Here is a 21322-nt window from a genome sequence, read left to right on the forward strand (position 1 = left end):
AGTCAAGTCTCGTCAACTGTCGTGGATAGGATTCGTCCAGTCGCTGGCGCAGCTGTTTCTGCGACACATCCTCGTAACCATCGCACTCTCGGCTAGTGCTCGTGCACTGTGTGCAAACCGTTTGGGCTTTTCCTCCCCGCACTTGACATGACGGATTCTATTGATGTTGTTCGGAGCGTTTATGTGGTTGAGTACGTGACGTCTTACTTGCAGGTAATGCATCCAGATCCGGAGTTGCGACCTTTGCGTCTGCGTATCATTGCATTAATTTATTGCTATACTTTCACTCTCCTGACAAAGGTTTGCTCAAATTTATTTCTCCCGAAGAATACGCTAAAATCTGACAGCAGCTGAGCCGTATTTACGCCTTTGTCAGTGGGGCCATACATACCCCACTGTACATCAGTTTGGGGGTTGATTCGAGAACAAATATTAAATAATTGCTCCTCTGAAGAAATCATTCAACTTACTTTCAGTAGAAAGGTTGATTCGGATGCTAGCAGCTTTCGTGCGCTGATCGATGATCCGCACGCAAGTCTCCGCTCCTAATCTCGAATGTTGAAAGGGAAAGACAATAGTCAGTTATTGAGTCAGTTATTATGTCCTCTTCTTTTTGTCCTTCTTTTTTTCCTCCTCATTTTTTTTTTTTTTTTTTTTGGTTCTCCTCTCTCTCTCCCTGCTTATTTCTGTTGCAGCAGTCCAGCGTACATAATGATGGGGTTAGATAGAATGTCACTGAATACGGGTTCCGCGGGATCCGACTTCAAGACTTCTCCACCCTTCTCGGGATCCAACGATATATATATCAAGCGACTTAACAGACAGTGTATCTCGAAATAGTTCAACAGTCTTTACATAATGGAGAGCCCTGCAATAATCTCCCTCGCGCTGGTCTCACTATATGTTTTATACAAATGCTTAGAGAGCATTTCGGACCGACGAAAAGCAAAGGCACTGGGCTGTCTACCTGTTCATATCCGGAGGAACTGCCTGCCCTTAGGACTTGATCAGGTATATCGCCTACTGAAAGCTGACCAGGTGGGTCAGATACCTGAATTCTTCGCCCAAGTGTTTAGAGAAGAAGGTGGCCGTCGGACCATTCAAGGAAGCACTTTTGGCTCCACATATATACAGACTGTCGATCCCAAGAACATCCAGGCTTTACTTGCGACTCAATTCCATGACTTTGAACTTGGTCGCCTACGACGTTCGGTATTTTTCCCATTACTAGGAAATGGCATTTTCACCGCGGATGGTAAAGCATGGTATGCAGCATCCTCCTGAAAGCCGCAACCATAATGGGAGCTTACACAGTTGTAGGGAACATTCAAGGGCCATGCTTCGACCCCAGTTCACAAGGGGACAAATATCAGACCTTGAACTTGAAGAGCGACATGTGCAAGAGCTATTACAGCAGCTACAACCCGGTGAAGGAGGCTGGACCCAGCAAACCAATATCACACCAATGTTCTTCCGTCTAACCATCGATTCGGCTACGGAATTTCTGTTCGGCGTTAGTGTACACTCCCAAAGATACGCCTCCTCCCAACAGATTGGGGATGAATTGTCGTTCCCGTGGAAAAACCTCGCAACGAGTTTCGACGAAGGCACACTACACCTAGGCTACCGTTTCCTGCTACGAGATTTCTATTGGCTGTACAACCCTAAGAGCTTCAGGGACAACATCAAAGAGGTCCATCGGTTTGCGGACTTCTGCATCCGAAAGGCGTTACAGAGGGCTGAAGAAACGAAATCGTGTGCATCTACCTCAGCGCAGAAATATACCTTCCTCGACGAGTTGATAAAGACTACCAGGGACCCTGACGAACTCAAAAGTCAGTTGTTGAACATTTTGCTAGCGGGTCGTGACACGACCGCGAGCCTTCTTAGCTGGACTTTCTGGTTATTGGCCCAACATCCCAACGAATACAAGAAACTTCGATCTCTCATTATCCAAGACTTCGGCGTGGATGGACAGACAGGCCAGATCACCTTCTCATCGTTGAAGTCATGCACATACCTACAGTACGTGATGAATGAGGTACTCCGGCTCTTCCCAGCCGTCCCGTTAAACGCTCGGAGAGCTGTGAGAGACACTTCGCTTCCGGTAGGAGGTGGACCGGACGGCAAATCTCCAGTTTTCGTCAAGAAAGGGCAGGAAGTTGACTACTGTATTTGCATTACCCATCGCTTAGAAGAGTACTGGGGCGGGGATGCGAACGAGTTTAACCCTGATCGCTGGATTGACCGCAAGCACGGCTGGGATTATCTTCCATTCAATGGTGGGCCGCGCATTTGTCTTGGACAACAATTTGCGCTCACTGAAGCAGGATATGTAATTGTTCGGATGCTACAGCGATTTGACCAGGTGAGACTGGCCGCTCCACCCAGTGCGCCTTCCCACAAGTATGGGATAACTGATGCACCGCACGATTATATGATATACTTCCATGACACGCGCGGGTAGTTGTGAAGTGGCTTAATATATGCTTACGCGTATGTATTGATGAGACAATGTCGGATGGAACGAGACTGGGTTGAAATAAATTTGACAGAGGAAGTTAAAAGAAAAAAAAAAAAAAAAGGGAGAGAGAGACTAATTCTAACAAGAGCAATCTAGCAGGATGATTAACCATTAATGCAACATATATCATCATGGACTGAAACCGCGGGCCAGGTTATGATTAGTGTACACAGTAACAACAGATCCTATCAACAAAACAGCATTTTAAGGAAAAGAAAAACATATTATAGTTCAAGTTAGAGGAAAGCCGCACCAACAACACCGGCAACAGCACCAAACCCAACAGGCATCAAGTTGGAGACAGCACCTCCAGTGAAAAGAGTCGCAGAGGCTGTTGTCGAAGACGTAGATGAGGAACTAGGCGTAGGAGTCGGGGTGACATTGGATGATCCACTAGCCGTGGGAATAACAGGGCGGGAGGAGGACAAGGATGAAGTAGGGATGGCAGGCACAGCAGTGGCCTCATCAGAGGAGGTCCCGGTATGAGTGATAACGTTGGTCCTAGTACGGGTCCTGGTGACGGTATTGTCCAAGATGGTTGAGACTCCGCCCTCCTCAGTACAGGTCTCACCCAACGGGCAGCAAAATGTTGGGCTAGAGCAATATTCGGTGGGTGCACAACCTCCTAGAGCGCCAGGACAGCAGGTCCAGTCGGTGGGAATGCAGCCAGGACCGCATGGCTTCCGACCGTCGGGGCAGCTACGCTCTGAGATCTCGCGAGCCATGAGGGACGGAGGACGGCTGGCTGCCACGAAAGAGGTAGCAAGAAGGGCGAGATAGAAGACCGAATGCATTTTGGTGGGAGTGAATGGAGAACGCCCAGTAGACAGGAATACGGTAAGTAGTATGCTTAGTAGCGGGTTGAGGAGATTGATGAGTGCCAAAACAACTGGTATTTATATGCTAGGTACATGCTACGGGCATAATACCCGACTTGAACAAAGATCATTTTCTACCAGGACGTTTTCGTCCAGAATTGGTGTTGTTTTGTTGATATGGTTTGGTTTAGATTCTGTTTAATCTATAAGGCTGGGCGCCGGTACCGTGAGACTCGCTTGCCTGATTCCAGCGAAGGAAAACCGTCTCCGTCCGTGGGACTGGTTCTGGGTTTAGCTACCAAAATTTCTTTTATTATTTAGATCCGTCTCTATGGGGGTCTACTATGCTTGGCATGATGTCGGTAGGGGATTAACGACGATGCATCTTTAGCAAGATTCCTGCCAATAAATCCTCGTCCCGCTATGCGCTATCCGGTCCAGCAGTGGCTGCACCCGGAACATTATATCCCCCGAATTAAATGATGTCTACTAAGCTAGGGAATGTGGAGGGAAAAAAAAATTAAATAGACTGAAGTAGGAGACAAGGATGACCATAAGATGCAAAAATAGCAAAATCTTGTTGCCGCAAGTTACTAAGCGAATATGTGCAAATGCGTATACATGCTGTTCTATCGCAAAAGGGACGATCACAGACTAATCAGGGCAACTGAAAAGATTGACAGGAATCTGATGAAAATTTAGTCCGTAGTAGGTCCAGGGCGGAGGTATGTACGTGTTCTGCAATGGGGAAGTCTAGAGGCAGTGTCAAAACAACAAACACGATAGATTCATTGGGATGCTGTGTGGTCGCTAGAGCAGCGTGGGGATAGATTGTGGACATGGCACCCCCAAATTAACGCTAGCTTTAGTGAAGACTGTGAACACCCATGAGGGGCTCGCTTTGGTACACAGAGCTGATATTGTTCGAGCCCTTAGACTCCGTATCGAGTTGTGACATCGAATCGATTTCCTTTCTGAAGTGTGCTTGGTATTTTCCAGGTCTTTCAGGGAAAATTGGATCCAGGGAACCTATAAGAATGGCTCCAATCCTTTCGAATTGTCCGTTGCCGGCAGTGATTTCCGGCTTGACTGGCAGTTGGACAGATACACTACCAGGAGACATGAAAATAATGGAGAAGAGTCGTTGAACGGGTGAAACGACACATATATGCTCCAGAGTCCTAGCAAGGAACATTACCGGGATTATAATTTTGAGGAAGGTGATGTTGATTCCCCGTTCAGCCTATAGTGTTCAGCTTTTGCGTCATTTCTCATCAGACTGAACTGCATCCATTTCATGCTCTATCCGACCCTAAACGATACCACGGATGTGTCGATCTCGCTGTTGTTCACCTTGTTGAATCTTATTAGAAACTACTTAGGGCACTTCAAAGGCATATTATATATGAGGCCAAAAGAGTCCTAGCGAATATTCTTCATTAACTCGTATCATTGTTGGAATCGCTCGTAGAATCAACTTTTATCTATATACCACACCTACCCTCTATGTATTTACTCCATCTCAATGGTACCAGGAGGCTTGCTAGTGAAGTCATACGCAACACGGCATACGCCTTGCACCTCATTGACAATGCGGGTGGATACCTTGGTCAGGAACTCATAAGGGAAGGGGTAAGGAGTAGCGGTCATGAAGTCTTTGGTAGAGATGGCGCGCAGGAGGATGATGTTGGCGTAGACACGCTTGTCGCCCATGACGCCGACAGCGCGGGAGGGATCCAGGGCAGCGTAGGCCTGGCCGATCTCGTCGTACAGACCCGCCTCGCGGATCATGGAGATGAAAATGTGATCGGCGTGACGGGCCATATCGACCTTCTCTTTTGTGACCTCACCGAGGACACGGATGGCAAGTCCGGGACCAGGGAAGGGGTGACGTCCCACCAGCTCGGGGGAGATGCCAAGCTGCTTACCCAGGGCGCGAACTTCGTCCTTGAACAGCTCACGCAGGGGCTCAATGAGCTTCAGACCATGACCGGCCATGAGACGCTCGGCGATACCACCGACATTGTGGTGGGTCTTGATGGTCTGGGATGGACCCTTGAAGGAGATACTCTCGATGACATCTGGTATCCAAATTAGTAACTGCGGGAATGGATTGAGGACGGCGTGGAAGATGCTCACCAGGGTAGAGTGTGCCCTGCAGGAACCACTCGACCTTTCCGGCACTCTGGGCCTCGATCTTCTTGGCCTCCTCCTCAAAAACATCAATGAACTTGCCACCGATGAACTTGCGCTTCTTTTCCGGATCCTCGACACCCTTGAGACCAGCCAGGAACTGGTCGCCGGCGTCGACCACGGTCAAGTTGATGCCCAGCTGTTCCTGAAGAATCTCCTTGACCTTCTCACACTCATTCAGGCGCATGCAGCCGTTGTCGACAAGGACGGCGTGGAAGCGGTCGCCGATAGCCTCGGTCATCAGCTTCGCGGCGACGGTGGAGTCGACACCACCACTGACGGCGCCGAGGACTTGACCTTCCGGTCCAACGAGGTTGCGAATACGAGTGATCTCTTGGCCGATGAACTCGGACATGGTCCAGTTCTGTTTGGCGCCGCAAATGCCCACGGCAAAATTCTTCAGGAGCTGTCCGCCGTTGGGGGTGTGTCTGCGGATGTCAGCGATTGTGCAAGGGGTGTTTAGGACAAGCCGATGGAGAGCTTACGTGACCTCGGGGTGGAATTGGAGACCATAGATGGGCTGGGTCTTGTGGGCAATGGCGGCATATTCGGAGTTTTGGGTGGTTCCGACGGAGTGGAAGCCCTCGGGGAGGTTGCGGAGCTTATCACCGTGGGACATCCACACGGTCTGGGTGTCCTCAAGGCCCTCGAAGAGACGGTCGACATGGCCACCGAACTTGGTGGCCTTCAGGTCAGCGTGACCGTATTCGCGAGCGGTACCGGCGACGACGTTGTCGGCATGCAGGCGGTGGGCAATCTCCTGGAGACCGTAGCAGATACCCAGGATGGGGACGCCCAATTCGAAGAAGGCGGGGTCAACGTGGGGAGATCCCTCCTCGTAGACAGAGTAAGGACCTCCGGAAAGGATGATACCTTTGGGCTTCCATCCAAGATCGGCAAGCTTCTGGGTGCAGGGAAGCATTTCGGAGTAGACGTTGATTTCACGAAGACGACGGGTGATGAGGTGGGTGCTGACATTGTGAGAAGAAGTGCCATGGAATTGACGGGAGGCAACGTACTATTGCGACCCAAAGTCAAGAGTCAGGATGGTATCGAAGGCATTATGAGGGATGGCCTCCGCCGCGGGGGTGGCAGCCATGGTGAGTCAGTGAGATGGGAAAGGATTCGGGACACCACGGCGAGGTACAGCTAGTGAATGGATCAGTCAATGGGGTAACGCGGATGGTTCCTGAGGACAGATACCTCTAGGATGACCAAAGGAGCTCGTGGCGAGAGGGATTGAATCACTAGCAGTACCCGATACGAGAAGGAGGAGGAGGAAAAATCCGCAGGAAAAAAAAAAGTGGTGATTCTGCCAGCCTGCCCCGCCATCATTGGCCGGGAGGAGCGGCTGACCGCCCACGTGACTGAGGGGCGGAATTCCGATCTTATCAGATTGATAGAATCAGCTGACTTTTCCGGTCTGTCATTGCTTGTACCGAGAACATACGGCGTACGTCATACGGGGTGGTAAGATGTGGTCAATCGGAGAGGGAATCCCAGGATACTGCGTAGCTCCCGCCGAAAATAGGGGTTCGTTCCGACTCCGCCGATTCAGCGGGGGACAAGGCCAGGGGCTGGAGCGAACGACAACCGGTCTGATCCTACCCAATAGAGAGCGGAGGCGGTATGGAGCTTCATGCGGCGAGGTATCTTGGCTTAATGATCTGCTCTTGGCGTCTATCCCTTGGAGCCGCGAAGTGATATAGTACGTTATGCCGGTGGTGCGTTTTGGCGCGGGTTGATAGACCACCTGACCTGGTCGCTTACATAAGATGTGCAACGTGACTTTCCCGATGGAGGTCGGAAAGAAACGCCCGAAACGGAGGGGGTCACGGGATCGGCGGAGGCGATTTTCCATTATGTCATAGAATCGCCATCTGCCAGTGGGCGAATTCTGTTACTCAATCGATCCGTCGCAAAGGGATCAATCGGAATTGGGGGAATACAATGACACTCTGATGATTGTATGAGAGGTACGGGGTAGCTACGCCGTAGTCATCGTATGGAGTCGGAGGACCCAGAAGTTGCCCGATCAAGAGATGTAGAGAATAGTAGTAGAATTGATAGACATCGATCAACTTTAGCTCCGGGAGGCAAATCCCCGGCTGGAAAACCAAAAGCAAAACCGATGGCCGTTGACAGGGATGAGCGTCACCACCGATGTAATCCTGCATGCCGCAAGAGAGCTGGAGTCATCAGGGGAACCGAGGAGGATTGTTGGTCATGATTCCGGATGCGTCGGCGGGTTCGCAGTAGAAGCATGTTCGTACGTATGCAGTCCAGTCCATCGATGGACACAGTGGCACCGGCCCGATGGATCTCAGTCATGCGGATGGATTGTCCTTTCGTCTTTCCTGCCGTTTCCCGTCCGAGTATAATTCTGCCTTCGATCCACTCCAAGGTACCTGATCGTCTTCCACCTTCTTACTTAATAGAAACTCCAGTGTCCAGTGACCTCTCGCACTCGCCTCACATCATCGTCGACTTCCCTGTCGTCTTCTCCCTCCTCTACCTCTTCTTTACCTCTTCTTCACCACATCCTCCCACTCTCTTGGACGCAGGACTGTGATCCTCTCCCTCAAGCTTTTCTGATTGACGACGGCTGACCGGGACTCCTGGACCTCGTCCGGGCCTCTCCCAGCACGGTTCCATCCGCCTGCATTCTGTGACTAACAGCTTTCTCAAACTCCTCACTCGGCTGGTTCGACTGGTCTCCGCCGCCCCTCTTAAGCGTCTGTGGAATCTGGGGAAAGATTTTTTTTTTCTTTAGAAAAAACCCCCTGGTCAATTTTATTTTTCTCCCACATATCATTTTTGGGGGTGAATCGAATTGTGCACCCCTTACCACCACCCAACCCTATACTTCCTCCACTCGGACGGGCCCCTCTATCGGTGAAGCTATATAGAGGTCCCTCCGCTGTTCATCACCATGTCTTCCACCACCGCTTCGCCGGGCATTCCTTTCCCCAAGCCTTCCTCCTACCTCCTACACACCCACCTGCCTCCCAGAGATCCCTCTCGGACTTCCTCTCCTCACTCCTCCGAGTGTTCTTCTCCGGACGGATCCCGATCGAGCAGTCGTCGCCGCCCATCGGTCGGGTCCATCAAGGAGGATATTGACGGTACGTAAGAAGAATCACAATTTTCTTTCCTTCTTTTCTTTCGACCCTCTCTAGTGTAGCGCATACATTCCTAACCCCCCCAATCAGGCATTGCTCAGTCTTTTGTCGACACTCATATCGACCAATCTCCCAAGGAACAGCCTAAGTTGGTGGTCAACGCCTTCGACATGCAACAGACCCCCGAGTTTTGCTGCCCCTGTGGTGGCTTCCTGGGTTGGAAGCAAATTCGACTGGGTGGGAAGAGTCTCAGCAGGAGCTATGGTGACCTCCGAGCTCTGGGGAACATGCATGCCCGGGGATGGGCCTGGGAAGCTTCCCCTCCAGAGACGACTCCTCCGCCTGCCCAGCAGCCATTCATCATGGAACAGAAGCCCGTTCCCGGCACGTCTGCCCTGGAGAAGCTTCCGCCCGAGGTGCTGGACCAGATCATCTCCTATCTCGCTTTGGATGTGCCTCCCAACGGCTACAGTCCCCGCAATGTTGACCTGATTGCGTGTCTGCTCACCTCGCGCACCCTGCATGCCGCCACCCTGGCGGTCTTGTACCGGAACATGACCTTCCCCCACTCCATCATCTTCTCCAAGGCCCTCAACCATATGTCGCAGTATCCGGCTCTGGGCACGCTGGTTCGTCGCCTGGATTTCTCGCACTTTACCTCGGTGGGCTTGGGACGTACCAAGCAGATGAATTCCGAGATCCAAAACTTGACCTCGACCACCCTGTTGAAGTGTCTGGATATGCTGCCCAACCTCAAGGAGTGTCTCCTTCAGGAGCACGTGGAGGGCGATCTCAGTGTGGAGGTCGTGCAGAAGCTGTTCACCGGTCTACCGAACCTGATCGCCGTCGACTTCTGCGGCTGCTCCAGCCAGTCTTTCTCCCGGGTCTTCTCCCAGGCCTTGACCACCGGACCTGGTCTCCCCCTGACGCTCCCCAACTTGAAGCGGATCTCGCTGCACGAATGCAGCACCCTCCCCGCCTCGGTCTTCGAAACCCTCCTCCCACGTCTGGTCAACCTGACCCATCTGGATGTCACCCACACGCAGATCAGCGAGGCCGCTCTATTCTCCATCCCCGAGACCGCCAAGGTCACCCATTTGAGTCTTTCCCGGTGCTCGCGTCTCCGTGCGTCCAGGGTGGTGGAATTCCTGACCACCCACCCGGCCGTCTGCGACTCCCTGGTGTTCTTGAACTTGATGACCGATCCGACGCGGTACCGTCTCTTGGAGGAAGAAGATATCAGTGCCCTCCTCCCGAAGCTTCCCTCCTCCCTTCGATCCCTCAACCTCGGCGGTGCAAAGGTAACTTCGACTCATGTGCCCGCCCTGATCCCTCTGACGAAGCACCTGGAAGAATTGGGGCTGAGCTCGGCCGATCTGACCGCCGGGGACGTCAACTCATTCTTTGCACCACCTCCCCCGCAGGGCGCGGAGCAGTCCACCAAGGAGACGTGGATCCCTCCCACGCTCTGCTATCTCGACCTGAACAAGGTGCACCAGCTGTCTCTGGGCACCGTCTTCAACACGGGCGCCTGTCTGCTGCTCTCGCCGCAGAGCTACCCGCTCCAGGTGATCGAATTCGGCGAGAAGCTGATCACGCCCCTCCGTGAGCGCACCAAGAATTCCCGGTCTTCGCTCGGCTGGACCGTCCGCGAACTGGGCCGACGTGGTTGGTATGTGCGTGATCCGGCATCCATGCCGGCGCAGCCCACCGACGATGGCTCGCGTGGCTGGAAGATGGGCGCGCGCTGGTGGGGAATGCGGAAGATTCCCGTCGCGGTGGGCGACGTGGGCGGAATCTACGGCCACTACATGTTCAAAAAGTGACGTGACGTTTTTATGTTGATGCGAATGCGACCCTTTGGCTTGTGCATTTTGCCTTGTTTATACCCGTGCGTTTTGCGGCATCTGCTCTTCCTTTTTCTCCTTCCATTGGGCGGACTTCTTTGACAGTCTTTGGGCAAATTGCATGCATTGCGGAAAAGTGGGTGATGTCTTCGATTTCCATGACTTGTGTCTGGGTGGTCTGCATAGCGTGAGCGATTTCTTCAGCGTTCCTGTTCTATTTCTGATGGTGGCCTCATGATGTTCGATATCCCCATTCTTACTAGGTTCATATCACTTGTAGCGTCAATGTACTCGGCGTTGGTTTCATTCGGTGTGATATCAAGAATTATATATTCCCTCCCACCTACGTACAATCTTCATCGACTCTGCCAGCCCCAATGACCTTCATCACCTCTCCGTCCCCGAACACCACCAGCTCTGACCTCTCGCCAAACAACGGCCATGAGAAATATACCCCCTGCCCCGGATTCTCTGCCACCCCGTCAACCGCCAACCGTACCGGTCCCCGTGCCGGGTCCTCAACGAACGACAACCACAACGCCTGCATGGCATGGCTCACCTCCCACTCGAACCCTGTCGACGGCCCGCCATACTGGAAATGCGTCCCAAACACCAGCGGCAGCTCCGCACTGTGGTACGCCCCGAACCACGGCAGTGGCGACACATTCGTGAAGTTTCCCGCGTATAGGTAGCGGTATGTACGGAGGCCTGCGCGCTTGCGGCTCTGTACTTCTACCGCGACGGGGCATGCGATGATCTTCGTTGCCGCGGCCAGGGTATGCGCGTCCGGAGTGGGCCCAGCCATCGACACGAAGCCGGCGCCTTCGTTCGTATTGCTGCCTATTATCAGGGGCTGTGTTTGACAATTGGTTAGTACTGTGCATGAGGTTGTTGATGGGCATGGACGCCAGGGGGAGACAGGGAAAGCATACGATGGGCGCGATGTGTCCGTCGGCTGCGCGCTGCGCCCAGTCCCCGAAGATCGTCTCGTCATCGGTGACCGGGGTAAAGGCGATCGATGGCGTGGTATCGTTGCCCGTGTAATACGACAGTGCGTTTTCGAGCGTGTGTGCGGGGACGTTGCGCACGCAGTTCACTTCCTCGGCGGGGGCGAGGCCACCACAGCCGACCAGTCCTGCTAGGAAGGTGAAGATGGTCTGCGCGGTGTCCGGGTTTTCGATGATGGTTGGGGCGCCAGAGTCGGCGATCAGAGCGGCAACGATGGGGTCCGAGGGGTATGCGTATGGGTAGACAGTGACACTGGCCGCGCCGGCGGATTGGCCCCAGAGGGCGATGCGTGCCGGATCACCCCCGAAGTTGGCGATGTTCTCGTGAACCCATTCGACGCTGGGAGGAGGTTAGTGGTGTCGGTTGGGTGAGAGGGGAAGTATGACGGACGCTAGTCGCTGGTCGAGCAAACCGACGTTCTGGTGGGAGAGACCCTTTGCGTTTGGGAAGCCAAATACGTTCACCCGGTAGCTGTCATCGAGAGAGTCAGTTGCAAAATCGTCAGCGGGTGAGGGCCACTGACTTGGTGATCACCACGATGTGATCCTGTGTGCGCTGGACCCATTGGTCCGGGATCTTGAAGAGCGAGGCCTCGCCGCCGCTGGTGAACCCTCCGCCGGGGAGGTACAACAAAACGGGGAGAGGTCGCTGCTGGGCTCTGATGTTGTCCAGCGGGGGAGCCCATATGGACAGGTACAGACAGTCCTCGGAGTCCCCACCGCTGATCAAGAAGCCCGACTCGTATTCCGTGTAGATGGTGGAGCTGTTCGAGTCAAACTGCTGCATACAAGAGTCGGGCAGCGCAAACGCGTTGACGGTGCCATTTGGCTTCTTCTTTTCGGGCTTTTCAAACCGGAGGCCACCTACTGGTGGCTCGGCAAATGGGATGCCCAGGAACTGACGCACGTCTGGGGCTGTCTGGTTGATGAAGCCTTGTACAGGGCCGCTCGAAGTTTGGACGAGTAGGCCTTCACCTACGGTGTCTGTCCAGACGGCACGTATAAGAAGAATGGTAGGAATTAGAGTATGCCAGAAGCCCATTTTGCCGTCGTCGTGTGGATGCTTATACCGCGACGAGCTGGAAGTTCCATAGGGCTTTATACAGCTGTTCGCTGCTACCTCTCAAGGTATGGAGGCCGGCAAGGGAGTGCGACATCAGCCGATGGAGTGGCCGGTAAAACGTTCTTCGCCTTAAGTATAAGATGGCATACTGTCTGTTGCTGTGTGCCAGTGTCTCTGATTGGGGAAGTATAGATCTGGATTCAAGCGGGGAAACCAGTATTTGCGGGGAACAAAATCCTTCAGTGCGGGGGAGATTGCCCATGATCATCCTTCGCAGGGTTCTTGAAAGGCCGTGGCAGACCATTCTGCCGGGCTACGGGCTTGATACACAGGCTTGTAAACATGGACTTTTGACTCCGTCTGAAGAATTAATCACCTTTACCCGCAGTAGGGATCACCTGACGCCCGCGGATATTCACTTTGCCCCAGGACCAGCGTATATAGTTATATAGTCATTCAGTAGTTCCACCGAATACGCTGTCCGACTTCACATCCAATACAGGTTCTATCCAATACCGACCGCCAAGATGGTCTTACCCTGTTAGTAGAAATTTTACAAGCCCGGGCATCATGCCATCTGGTTCAAACCATAGGGTTTCCTCGAAGGCCTCGAGAGCTCAGCTATTCAAGTCCAGGTTGGTTGATTTCCCGTTCCTGGGGTCCAGAAAAGAGGAACACCAAAACCGACAGGATAAGATACAAAATACCTATGCGTATAAGCAACATGAACTAACACATCAGGTACGATCACTCACTCCAGAACCAGGACATCAGAGTATAGCCTATGGTCTCGGTCAGGAATCCCGCAATAATCGGACCTAGGGTCAAACCAAGGGCTCCAGCAACATCGACCATGGAAAAGACGCGGGACAAGCCTCCCCCCGGCCCGAATATCCCAGGCTGCTTTTCTTGATAGGTCTTGACAACCCCTGCAATAGTTAAACATATACTATTCAGAGCAAAGACAAAACCCACCTGTGACTTCAATGGAGGCAACCCCCGATGAAACTGGCCGGAAAATGCCAAAGCAAATGAGAGCAGTCGTGTAAAGCGCTGGACCTCGACTTACAACCCCGATCCAAGGTATTTTCACATTTCCCGCAACGCCCATCAAACCAACCATGATAGCTTGGAAAACAAAAGCCACCGTGGTCGGTAAGCGGACGCCAACGCGGTCACGCAGCCATCCGGCGAACGGGCTCATCAATAGCCCAGGCACAGTGAGACAGGTAAACGCCATGCCGACGAGAGCGGTGCTCCATCCAAAAGACTCCCGTACATGCAAGGGCAGCGTAGCATGGAAGCTTCCGGAAACTGAGACATTGACGCACTGTGCGAATAGCGCGACTATGACGCGGCGGTTCAGCAACATTGTCTTCCAGAAGTTTACTTGGGGAGGCGGGGTATCTGAAGAATTGCCTACGAGGCGAGTGGTTTCTTCTGTTGCAGGCGTTAGCGATGGCTCCCGCGCATCCTCTATCATCAGCATTCGCAGGACAATATCCACGGCCAAGACTACCAACGGGACAGACCATGTTGCCCAGTACCCCGCCCACTGCAGTAGAAGCCCCGATACCATGGGCCCGCTAATCGTGCCAGCGGTAGCAAAAGTCGACACCACACCCATTGCTGTGCCTATACGACTCTGTTCTACCGTATCCGCCACAGTCGCGAGTCCGACAATCCAAACGACTGACCCCGCAACGCTCTGCAACACCCGACCGATAAACAGAATAGCGAGCGATTCGGAGCAGGCCACCATGACAGTACCCACGATACATCCTGCAAGTGAGAGCACGAGTGGCGTCTTGCGGTTTGGCGCTTTATCGGCAAAATGCCCGACGATGGGGCCGGCCATGGCAGCAGCGTAGCCATAGAGACCGAGAATGGCAGAGGTAAGCCGCTGGGTTTCGGATGGGTCTCGATGTAGGCGATCCTCAAACATGTAGCTCAGTATCGGGACGATGAAGCCGTAGAGAAATATTTCTGCCTTGTGTTAGAGACTGGTTCAAGTTACTCCAGCGGCGAGGACAAACCAGCGAACAGAGCAATGCACATCGTGCCAATGACGAAGTACTTCGATGAGCGCCATTTGGCGCCTATGGCCTCTGGGTTTGAACTACCCATGGTCTATGTCTAGAGAACGGGGAGACAGAATACCTAGGTGGTTGACGTCCGAGAGTCTGAGTACTGGATGCTCTTCCATCTTTGACGATTCTGACTCACTAGCGGACATCCCCGCTTACTAGCAGATACGATCGTACCTCGCCTGTTTTGAACAAGATTTCCAGGCTTACAAATCCTGCAGAAACCTGCCCTATGAAGGAGTCTGTCAGTGGTCCAAGACTTTCCTGCGTAGTACTACTGTTGGTCGTAGGATCGCCGTAAATCCCAGGGTTGGCCAGATTGGGAGGAGCTCTGTCATCCTGTAGAAGCCAAGGCTTAAATAAATTGTGAGTTGTTACTATAGGTAAATTCATAGACGATCTCGGATCGATCCCCTCTACGCGTAGAAAGGAAGTCTGATATACCCCGGAGCACGAAGTACATTGTGAAGCCCTAGTCACGTGCCCCTACGTCAGCTCTTCCCGCCCGAAACAAACGATCATCCTCCGATCTTCTTCCCTTCACGACGCCCTCTCTGCTCCATCTTTTACCCTCATCGTGAAGGCCTTCGACCTTCCCGTAACCCGGATTCTCCGTTGGGGCCGCTTCCTCCCGATGGGTGGATCCCTACACGCCACTCAAGACAGTGGACGCTGTCGAGTTCGAAGACGATGGCACCTCCGAGCGGCTCGGCGACATACAAGACGCAAGATGGCTCGAAGAAAGACGGTACCCTGACCATGTCGCAGGATGGACAATCGGTATCCTGGATTCCAGCGGCTGGAGGGGCTTCGCAAGCCGTGACCCTTCCCGTTTCTCAGATCACAAGTGCGTTTTCCCATCGCTGGAGAGAAAAACAAGCTTCCGATGCTAACAACCAGACGCGAACTAGATCTCCAACAAACCCCCGCCAGTAGTCAGAAGGTCATGCTGAAGATCCATACCCTCGATCCGAGTAACCCCACCGGAAAGCCTCTGCAACACATCTTCTCTTTCACCTCCAAGAACAACCCCCGCGCCGAAGCAGATGCCATCAAGGATGCCCTTAGCGCTGCTATTCAAGCGGCCAAGGCTGGCCAAGGCACACCTACACCGACTCCCACGCCTGCCCCGACTCCAGGCGTCGGTGAAAGCATGTCGGCCGCCATGGCGATTGCGAGCGCCGTGTCTTCCACCGCGACAGGCAAGAACCCCTGGGACGACGACAAGCGGCTCCAATCCGACGTGGAGCTGCAGCAGTCGCTGCTGAAATCGGATCCGACCTTACAACGAATGTTCATGGAGTCGCTGAGTACCCGACCGGAGACGTTGACGGCGGGACAGTTCATGACGCTGTTCTGGTCAACTCGACTCCATCTGCTGCGGGCGCATGCGATCGAGCGGTCGCAGACGCGGGGGTCATACAATGTGCTATCGACGCTGAAGCCGCGGGTCGAGGACAATGTGACCAAGCTTAATATCAGTAAAGAGCAGATTCAACTGATTTTCAACCAACACCCGTTGGTCAAACGCGTATACGATGAGAACGTGCCAAAATTGAGCGAGCAGCAGTTCTGGTCTCGGTTTTTCCAGAGTCGGCTCTTTAAGAAGCTGCGCGGTGAGCGCATCGCCGAGACGGATGCCACCGATGCTATTCTCGACAAATACCTCAAGGCGGACGAGTCGGGGGCCGTGGAGCGCGAAGCCAATGTGCCCTATTTTCTTGATCTCGCTGGAAACGAGTTGAATAATAGCCAGCGGCGCGGCAATCGCCCGGATGTGGATATGAGATGGTCTGGGGGTGACAAGGTCCCTATTATCCGTACGTTGAATAGTCTGAGTGAGAAAATCATGGCCAATGTTGCGCCTGCAGACGGCGATCTGCATGCTCCTATCGGTATGGATGAGGAGACATACGACGAACTGCAGCTGCGCGATCTTCGCGGCGACGAACTGCAAGACCGCATCCGATTAAATATTCGTGACCAGAGCCGGTTTTTCTCCTCTCAGGCCAAGGTCGTCGACGACGAACAAAGCCAACTGTTCGCTAAGCAGGACCCGGAACAGATTCTGCGGGATCTCCGCATGGAGATTGAACGCGATCTCCCCGGCGGGGGAACGGTACCCCTTGGGAGACTGGTTGAGCCAGAGGAAGACAGCGACGATGATGACAAGAAGAGCAGCCAATTGATCGGGTCCCGGGTAAACCTACATCGGGCGTCGAACCAGATCCTCAATGCGATCCGCGAGCGACAGGCCCAGATGGAAGTGACGTCCCCGTCCAACACATACGGACTGTCGAGCAGTCTGTATGACCGACTGACGCTGACGCATGCGACGACGACCGAATTCCTTCATCAATTCTGGCAAGCATTCCTATCGGGGAATCCGGACCGTGCGGGAGAAGTGGCATCGTTGGTCGAGTCATTGAACCGGGCAATGGAGCGGATCAAGTCCGTCGCGCAAGATGCCGAGGCTGAGCGCCAAGTGGAGGTGAATAAACGGAAACAACAAGCCCGGGCATTCCGCGAGGCCACCGGCCAGAAAGCACGCATCGACGTGGAGGGAGTCCCTGGAGGAGAGAAGGGCGTCCATCAACTGCTGGGACCGACGATCCGGGCATTGGAGACGGCCCTGGGGAAGTACCAAACTGCATTGGCGGAGGAGATGCAAAAACCACAATAGAAAGATATCTCCGTGAACTATATGTACTTTAGATACTACTAGTAAGCCCTACATAAAAGACAATCAATCGGCATGCCGAACGAAACCCCCCCACTGCGGCTCTTCGGCCCGCCGTTCACGCGACGTGTTCTTCAACTTCTCCCCACATCATCGTCTCAACATCCCAATCGATATCTCTCCGCCCTCTATTCTCCTCATCCTCCTAATCTAGACAAGAGACGGACAGACATGCTGACCTCCGGCCTCACCAACGCCCCTATCACCAAATATCTTCTCATCTACACTGTCGCCGCGTCCGTAGCGCTGGCCGTCTTCGACATCAAACACCTCGTCAACATCCACGTCTCCCCGCATCTCTGGCCCTATGGACAATTCTGGCGCATGCTGCTCTGGCAGCTAGCTGGGTTTGCCAATTCCACCGAGGCTCTGTTTGCCGCCATGCTCGTCTACCATCTGCGAGTGATCGAGCGCGCCTGGGGGAAACGCAAGCTCGCCGTACGCCCCCGTCTCCCTCTCAATGACCCCCTCGCTATACGATAACGCAGGAGAGAAACAAACTAACACCCTGCCGGCAGACATTCCTCCTCTCCACCCTCCCATACACCACGCTTCTACCCCCGATCCTCCTCGTGTGTGTCCTGCGTCCACTCTCCCTCGCCCGGTATAACTACCTCCCCTCCGGCCCTACCGCCACCATCTTCGCTCTCCTCGCGCAGTACCACGCCTCCATCCCGCATACCTTCCGCTACCGTCTCTCGACCTCGCTCTCCCCCTCGACCCCCGCGGCCACATCGTCCAAAACCTCCCTCACTCTTCTCCTTTCAGACAAGTCCACCACCTACCTCGTCGCCGCCCAGCTCGCCCTCTCGCAGTTCCCTACCATGCTCCTCCCCGCCGCCGTCGGTTGGACTGTCGGCCTCGCCTGGCGCATTGACCTGCTCCCGCGGCTGTCACCGGCGGCGTCGGGCTGGCGCGTTCCGGCGTGGGTGGTCGGTGAGCGCGAGACGAGACGCCGGTTGGCGCCTGGTGCTGGGCTGGGGGCTGATGCCGCATCGACGGATAGCGAACGGTATCGCGATCTCCGAAGACGACTGGAGGGCGAAGCTGTTGCAGCAGCTGCGGCTGCTGCGAGTGGTGTGGGACAGGGACGGGATGGTCAGCGTAGACGGAGGTCTGTTGGTGTGGAGTAATGGGATGGCTTCTTTTCTTCCCTCACGCTTACCAAAACAGCGGATCGGTTATCTGTACAGAGTTATGAAAAGACATGTCGGGATTACCTCAATTCTCGGCTCCAGTAAGATCCAGCCGGTGTCTTGGTCGTTGACACCTGATGTAGTACATCTATCTCTCTACCTAGTAGCTGGCAGACGGCCCCCATTGATGACCTGGGCATATGGTGGCTTGCGCGTCTCCAGCACCCGGAACGCACCCAAGGGACATCCTGAAGAGGACTCAATACAAAGAAATATCAGTGGAGTATTGAATATATTTATAGATCTACATAACCCGCACAGCGCCACCGAACAACCCGAAGGAAAGGCAAACGAGCTACCGCCCACTCCGGCTTCGTCGCATGCTGTCCTTACACTCATTGCAATACCATTTCACTGAAAATATCTGTTAGCAAAGCACATACAACCAGAAAGACCCAACTTACCATTCTTCCCGGGGGGTTTGGTCAACCCAACACACGACAGATGGAACCATTCGCGCGGACAAGCGTCATTATCGCAAGCCACCATCTCACCGAAACTGATCTCATTACAATAGCAGTACCGAGGCTCGCCCTCCTCGTCCTCGTCGTCCCCTTCGTGGATGGACTCTTCCTCCTCGGACGGGGCACGCTGCACCACCGGCACGCTGCTCCCATTCTTCTTCTGCGATCGCTTCGCCGGTGCAGGGTCAGTGCTCCGTGTGGGCCGCACTCGCTGCTGAGCGGGTTCCGTAAATGTGGCCAGGACCGGGGTGGAGGTCTTCGACGACCGGCCCTTGGGCGCGGGGTTCGATGTCCCCGACGCGGGAGTCTCCCCGGCCTCAATAGAATCCGCAGGCTTGGTGTCAGAATCCTCTCGCGCCGCACTCAGTGGCGCCCCCATCTTCGGCATACCATCCCCACGCTCCTCGTCACCGCCGCGACGCTGCGGGTCGGTGTTGGGTATGGATGCCATCTCCAGCTTGGGTGTTTCTTTCGTAGCACCGCGCGCTTCTGCGGCCTTTCCACCTGAAGCCACGCGGTTGGATGCCGATGACGATGGTCGCTGACGACCGTTGTTCGATTGCCCTGAGTTCTGCTGAGCACGCGAGGATTGCGGCCGAGCGGCGGCACCCGGTCCCGGACTGGCTGCAGACCGGGAGATATTCGCGGCGCCCACAACAGGAGAGGGCGCCAGAACTGGCGAATCGACATTCGAAGCGCCGGTGTTGTTCCTATCCCAACATGTCCCGTCAGTAACAAAGAAGCAAATCAAGAATGAGACAACACACCTCTTTCGCGCCGCTGAGTTTGCGTTCGGCGCGCGCGACCGTTTCTTCGTACCCTCCCCAACGTCTTTCAAACTTCCCCGTGCCGAAGCACCCGCGCCACTGGTGGTCCGTTCCATTGCAGCGCCCGTATCCACCGGCGGCGGCCGCTCGACCTTCCTCCGCTTCGCTTGTCCGGACGCTCCAGACTGACCGTGACCGGCGGATGCCTCCCCACCGCGCGACTTAGTCGATTGTCCTTTGCGGACACGCACATCATCCATATCGGAATCTGCGTGCGTGCGACGCTGCCGACGGGCCAGAACGGCCTCGCGCCTCGCCTCGCTGCGGGAAGCCGCCTCCGCCTCGTGGATGGAGTGCACAATGTCCTTGTTGGAGGCGGCTTCGCGGCGCGGACGCTCGTTGGTGGTGGTCTTTGCGGCGTTGCGGTTGGAGTATGCCCAATGGGTGAGGCTGCCCAGACGGGCTTCGTCGCTGATTTCGCCGGCGATGAAGGGGAAGACGCCGTCGAGACGGTGGAGTTGGCGGTCGAGCTCGTCGTTTGCGTTCGAGATGACGTGGTTCTTTTCATCGGCGGTCATCATCAGATCGGAGAGGGTGTACCGCACACGGTCGAAGAGGAGACGGCGATTCTTGCTTTCTTGGGATTCGGCGGACTGGGCGAGACCCTGTAGTGCGATAGGAAAAGATCATTAGCGTACGCACGACAAATGGAGGGGTTGAAATATGTCATGGAAGGGTCTCCTGTGGCTTCAATTATTCTCTTACCGTCGGGAGGAGATCCTCGCGCACCACACCACCGATCACAGGCGCTGGATTTGCAGGACAGGGTACAGGAGGCGATTCCGACGAGGCCTTCAGCAGCTGGAGCAAGGTATCTTCTAGGGCCCAAGCCTTTGCATCGACCTCCTTCAGGAGGGAGTTGTGACGGCGGAATTCTCGGGGGAGGGCCGTGATGGTGTCGGTGAAGTGAGTGAGCGCAGGGTAGAAACCGTGAGGCACCGTAGGGGTCGGAGGGGTGTCGCCCATCAATCCATGCCCATAGGCAAATGACGAGCGCCCCAGGGTTTTGGATGTCCGCGATGGATTCGTGCGAGTCTGGCGTGCCGACTGACGGGCACTGGGGCCCTGGGGGAAGGCCGACGAGACGGCGGACATGCTGAGGATGCCCAGGAAAGGCTCAATTTGTCAAGCCGCGAGGAAGATGTAGTCTAGGAAGAGAAAGTAATCAACGGGGATGCGAGCAATGTCGATTGCAGCACGAGAAGAGCATGGACAGGAAGAAACGCAGAGAACGAAAGCGTTGAAGCAGAAGCAGTGCGGAGAAGGCCTTTCCCGTTTGGGCCAGGCATCAGGTGATTGAAGCCTTGATGCCTGGGCGTTTGGGCACCCAATATCAGCAGAATGACGCAAAGCTTAGTAATCGCATACCACCAGGGTCATCGTTCCGTATACCCGCGTACTCAGTCGGTTTACCAGAAAAGCCACCACTCGAGT

At 54.5% G+C, this 21322-nt stretch overlaps 10 protein-coding genes across 10 annotated transcripts; 5 read left to right on the forward strand and 5 right to left on the reverse strand.

The window, feature by feature from the left end:
• Window positions 1–455: 455 nt before the first annotated feature.
• On the forward strand, window positions 456–2609 carry BDV59DRAFT_188802 (cytochrome P450). Its single transcript, XM_073691503.1, has 3 exons — window positions 456–589; window positions 696–1265; window positions 1321–2609. The coding sequence occupies exons 2-3, from the start codon at window positions 859–861 to the stop codon at window positions 2465–2467; spliced, it is 1554 nt and encodes a 517-aa protein (XP_073543074.1). The 5' UTR covers window positions 456–589; window positions 696–858; the 3' UTR covers window positions 2468–2609.
• On the reverse strand, window positions 2541–3470 carry BDV59DRAFT_188804 (uncharacterized protein). The gene has a single exon (XM_073691504.1). It carries the CDS (start codon window positions 3316–3318, stop codon window positions 2761–2763), a length of 558 nt encoding a protein of 185 aa, XP_073543075.1. The 5' UTR covers window positions 3319–3470; the 3' UTR covers window positions 2541–2760.
• A 689-nt stretch (window positions 3471–4159) lies between these two features.
• gua1 (GMP synthase (glutamine-hydrolyzing)) lies at window positions 4160–6874 on the reverse strand. The gene is made up of 4 exons (XM_073691505.1): window positions 6555–6874; window positions 6021–6506; window positions 5482–5963; window positions 4160–5423 (listed from the first exon to the last, which is right to left on the reverse strand). Exons 1-4 carry the CDS (start codon window positions 6632–6634, stop codon window positions 4855–4857), a joined length of 1617 nt encoding a protein of 538 aa, XP_073543076.1. The 5' UTR covers window positions 6635–6874; the 3' UTR covers window positions 4160–4854.
• A 708-nt stretch (window positions 6875–7582) lies between these two features.
• BDV59DRAFT_140676 (uncharacterized protein) lies at window positions 7583–8337 on the forward strand. The gene is made up of 2 exons (XM_073687173.1): window positions 7583–8103; window positions 8180–8337. The coding sequence occupies exons 1-2, from the start codon at window positions 7772–7774 to the stop codon at window positions 8205–8207; spliced, it is 360 nt and encodes a 119-aa protein (XP_073543077.1). The 5' UTR covers window positions 7583–7771; the 3' UTR covers window positions 8208–8337.
• On the forward strand, window positions 8293–10842 carry BDV59DRAFT_188810 (Leucine Rich Repeat domain protein). Its single transcript, XM_073691506.1, has one exon. The coding sequence runs from the start codon at window positions 8828–8830 to the stop codon at window positions 10481–10483; it is 1656 nt and encodes a 551-aa protein (XP_073543078.1). The 5' UTR covers window positions 8293–8827; the 3' UTR covers window positions 10484–10842.
• A 5-nt stretch (window positions 10843–10847) lies between these two features.
• On the reverse strand, window positions 10848–12603 carry BDV59DRAFT_196583 (carboxylesterase; the record flags this gene model as incomplete). The annotated part of the gene is made up of 5 exons (XM_073692733.1): window positions 10848–11357; window positions 11437–11851; window positions 11903–11983; window positions 12036–12495; window positions 12582–12603. 5 exons carry the CDS (start codon window positions 12601–12603, stop codon window positions 10848–10850), a joined length of 1488 nt encoding a protein of 495 aa, XP_073543079.1.
• Window positions 12604–12874: 271 nt separating this feature from the next.
• On the reverse strand, window positions 12875–14806 carry BDV59DRAFT_140711 (putative MFS transporter). The gene is made up of 4 exons (XM_073687174.1): window positions 14611–14806; window positions 13550–14560; window positions 13330–13503; window positions 12875–13281 (listed from the first exon to the last, which is right to left on the reverse strand). Exons 1-4 carry the CDS (start codon window positions 14699–14701, stop codon window positions 13196–13198), a joined length of 1362 nt encoding a protein of 453 aa, XP_073543080.1. The 5' UTR covers window positions 14702–14806; the 3' UTR covers window positions 12875–13195.
• A 348-nt stretch (window positions 14807–15154) lies between these two features.
• BDV59DRAFT_188814 (TFIIH subunit TFB1 family protein) lies at window positions 15155–17453 on the forward strand. Its single transcript, XM_073691507.1, has 2 exons — window positions 15155–15508; window positions 15573–17453. The coding sequence occupies exons 1-2, from the start codon at window positions 15352–15354 to the stop codon at window positions 17342–17344; spliced, it is 1929 nt and encodes a 642-aa protein (XP_073543081.1). The 5' UTR covers window positions 15155–15351; the 3' UTR covers window positions 17345–17453.
• A 10-nt stretch (window positions 17454–17463) lies between these two features.
• On the forward strand, window positions 17464–18834 carry dscB. The gene is made up of 2 exons (XM_073691508.1): window positions 17464–17839; window positions 17920–18834. Exons 1-2 carry the CDS (start codon window positions 17573–17575, stop codon window positions 18532–18534), a joined length of 882 nt encoding a protein of 293 aa, XP_073543082.1. The 5' UTR covers window positions 17464–17572; the 3' UTR covers window positions 18535–18834.
• BDV59DRAFT_188816 (putative PHD finger domain protein (Ing1)) lies at window positions 18816–21116 on the reverse strand. The gene is made up of 4 exons (XM_073691509.1): window positions 20594–21116; window positions 19829–20493; window positions 19002–19771; window positions 18816–18951 (listed from the first exon to the last, which is right to left on the reverse strand). The coding sequence occupies exons 1-4, from the start codon at window positions 20981–20983 to the stop codon at window positions 18893–18895; spliced, it is 1884 nt and encodes a 627-aa protein (XP_073543083.1). The 5' UTR covers window positions 20984–21116; the 3' UTR covers window positions 18816–18892.
• Between the last annotated feature and the right edge of the window lie 206 nt (window positions 21117–21322).

Source organism: Aspergillus ambiguus (assembly GCF_047715705.1).
Source record: "Aspergillus ambiguus strain CBS 117.58 unplaced genomic scaffold BDV59scaffold_58, whole genome shotgun sequence".
Lineage (NCBI taxonomy): Eukaryota > Fungi > Ascomycota > Eurotiomycetes > Eurotiales > Aspergillaceae > Aspergillus > Aspergillus ambiguus.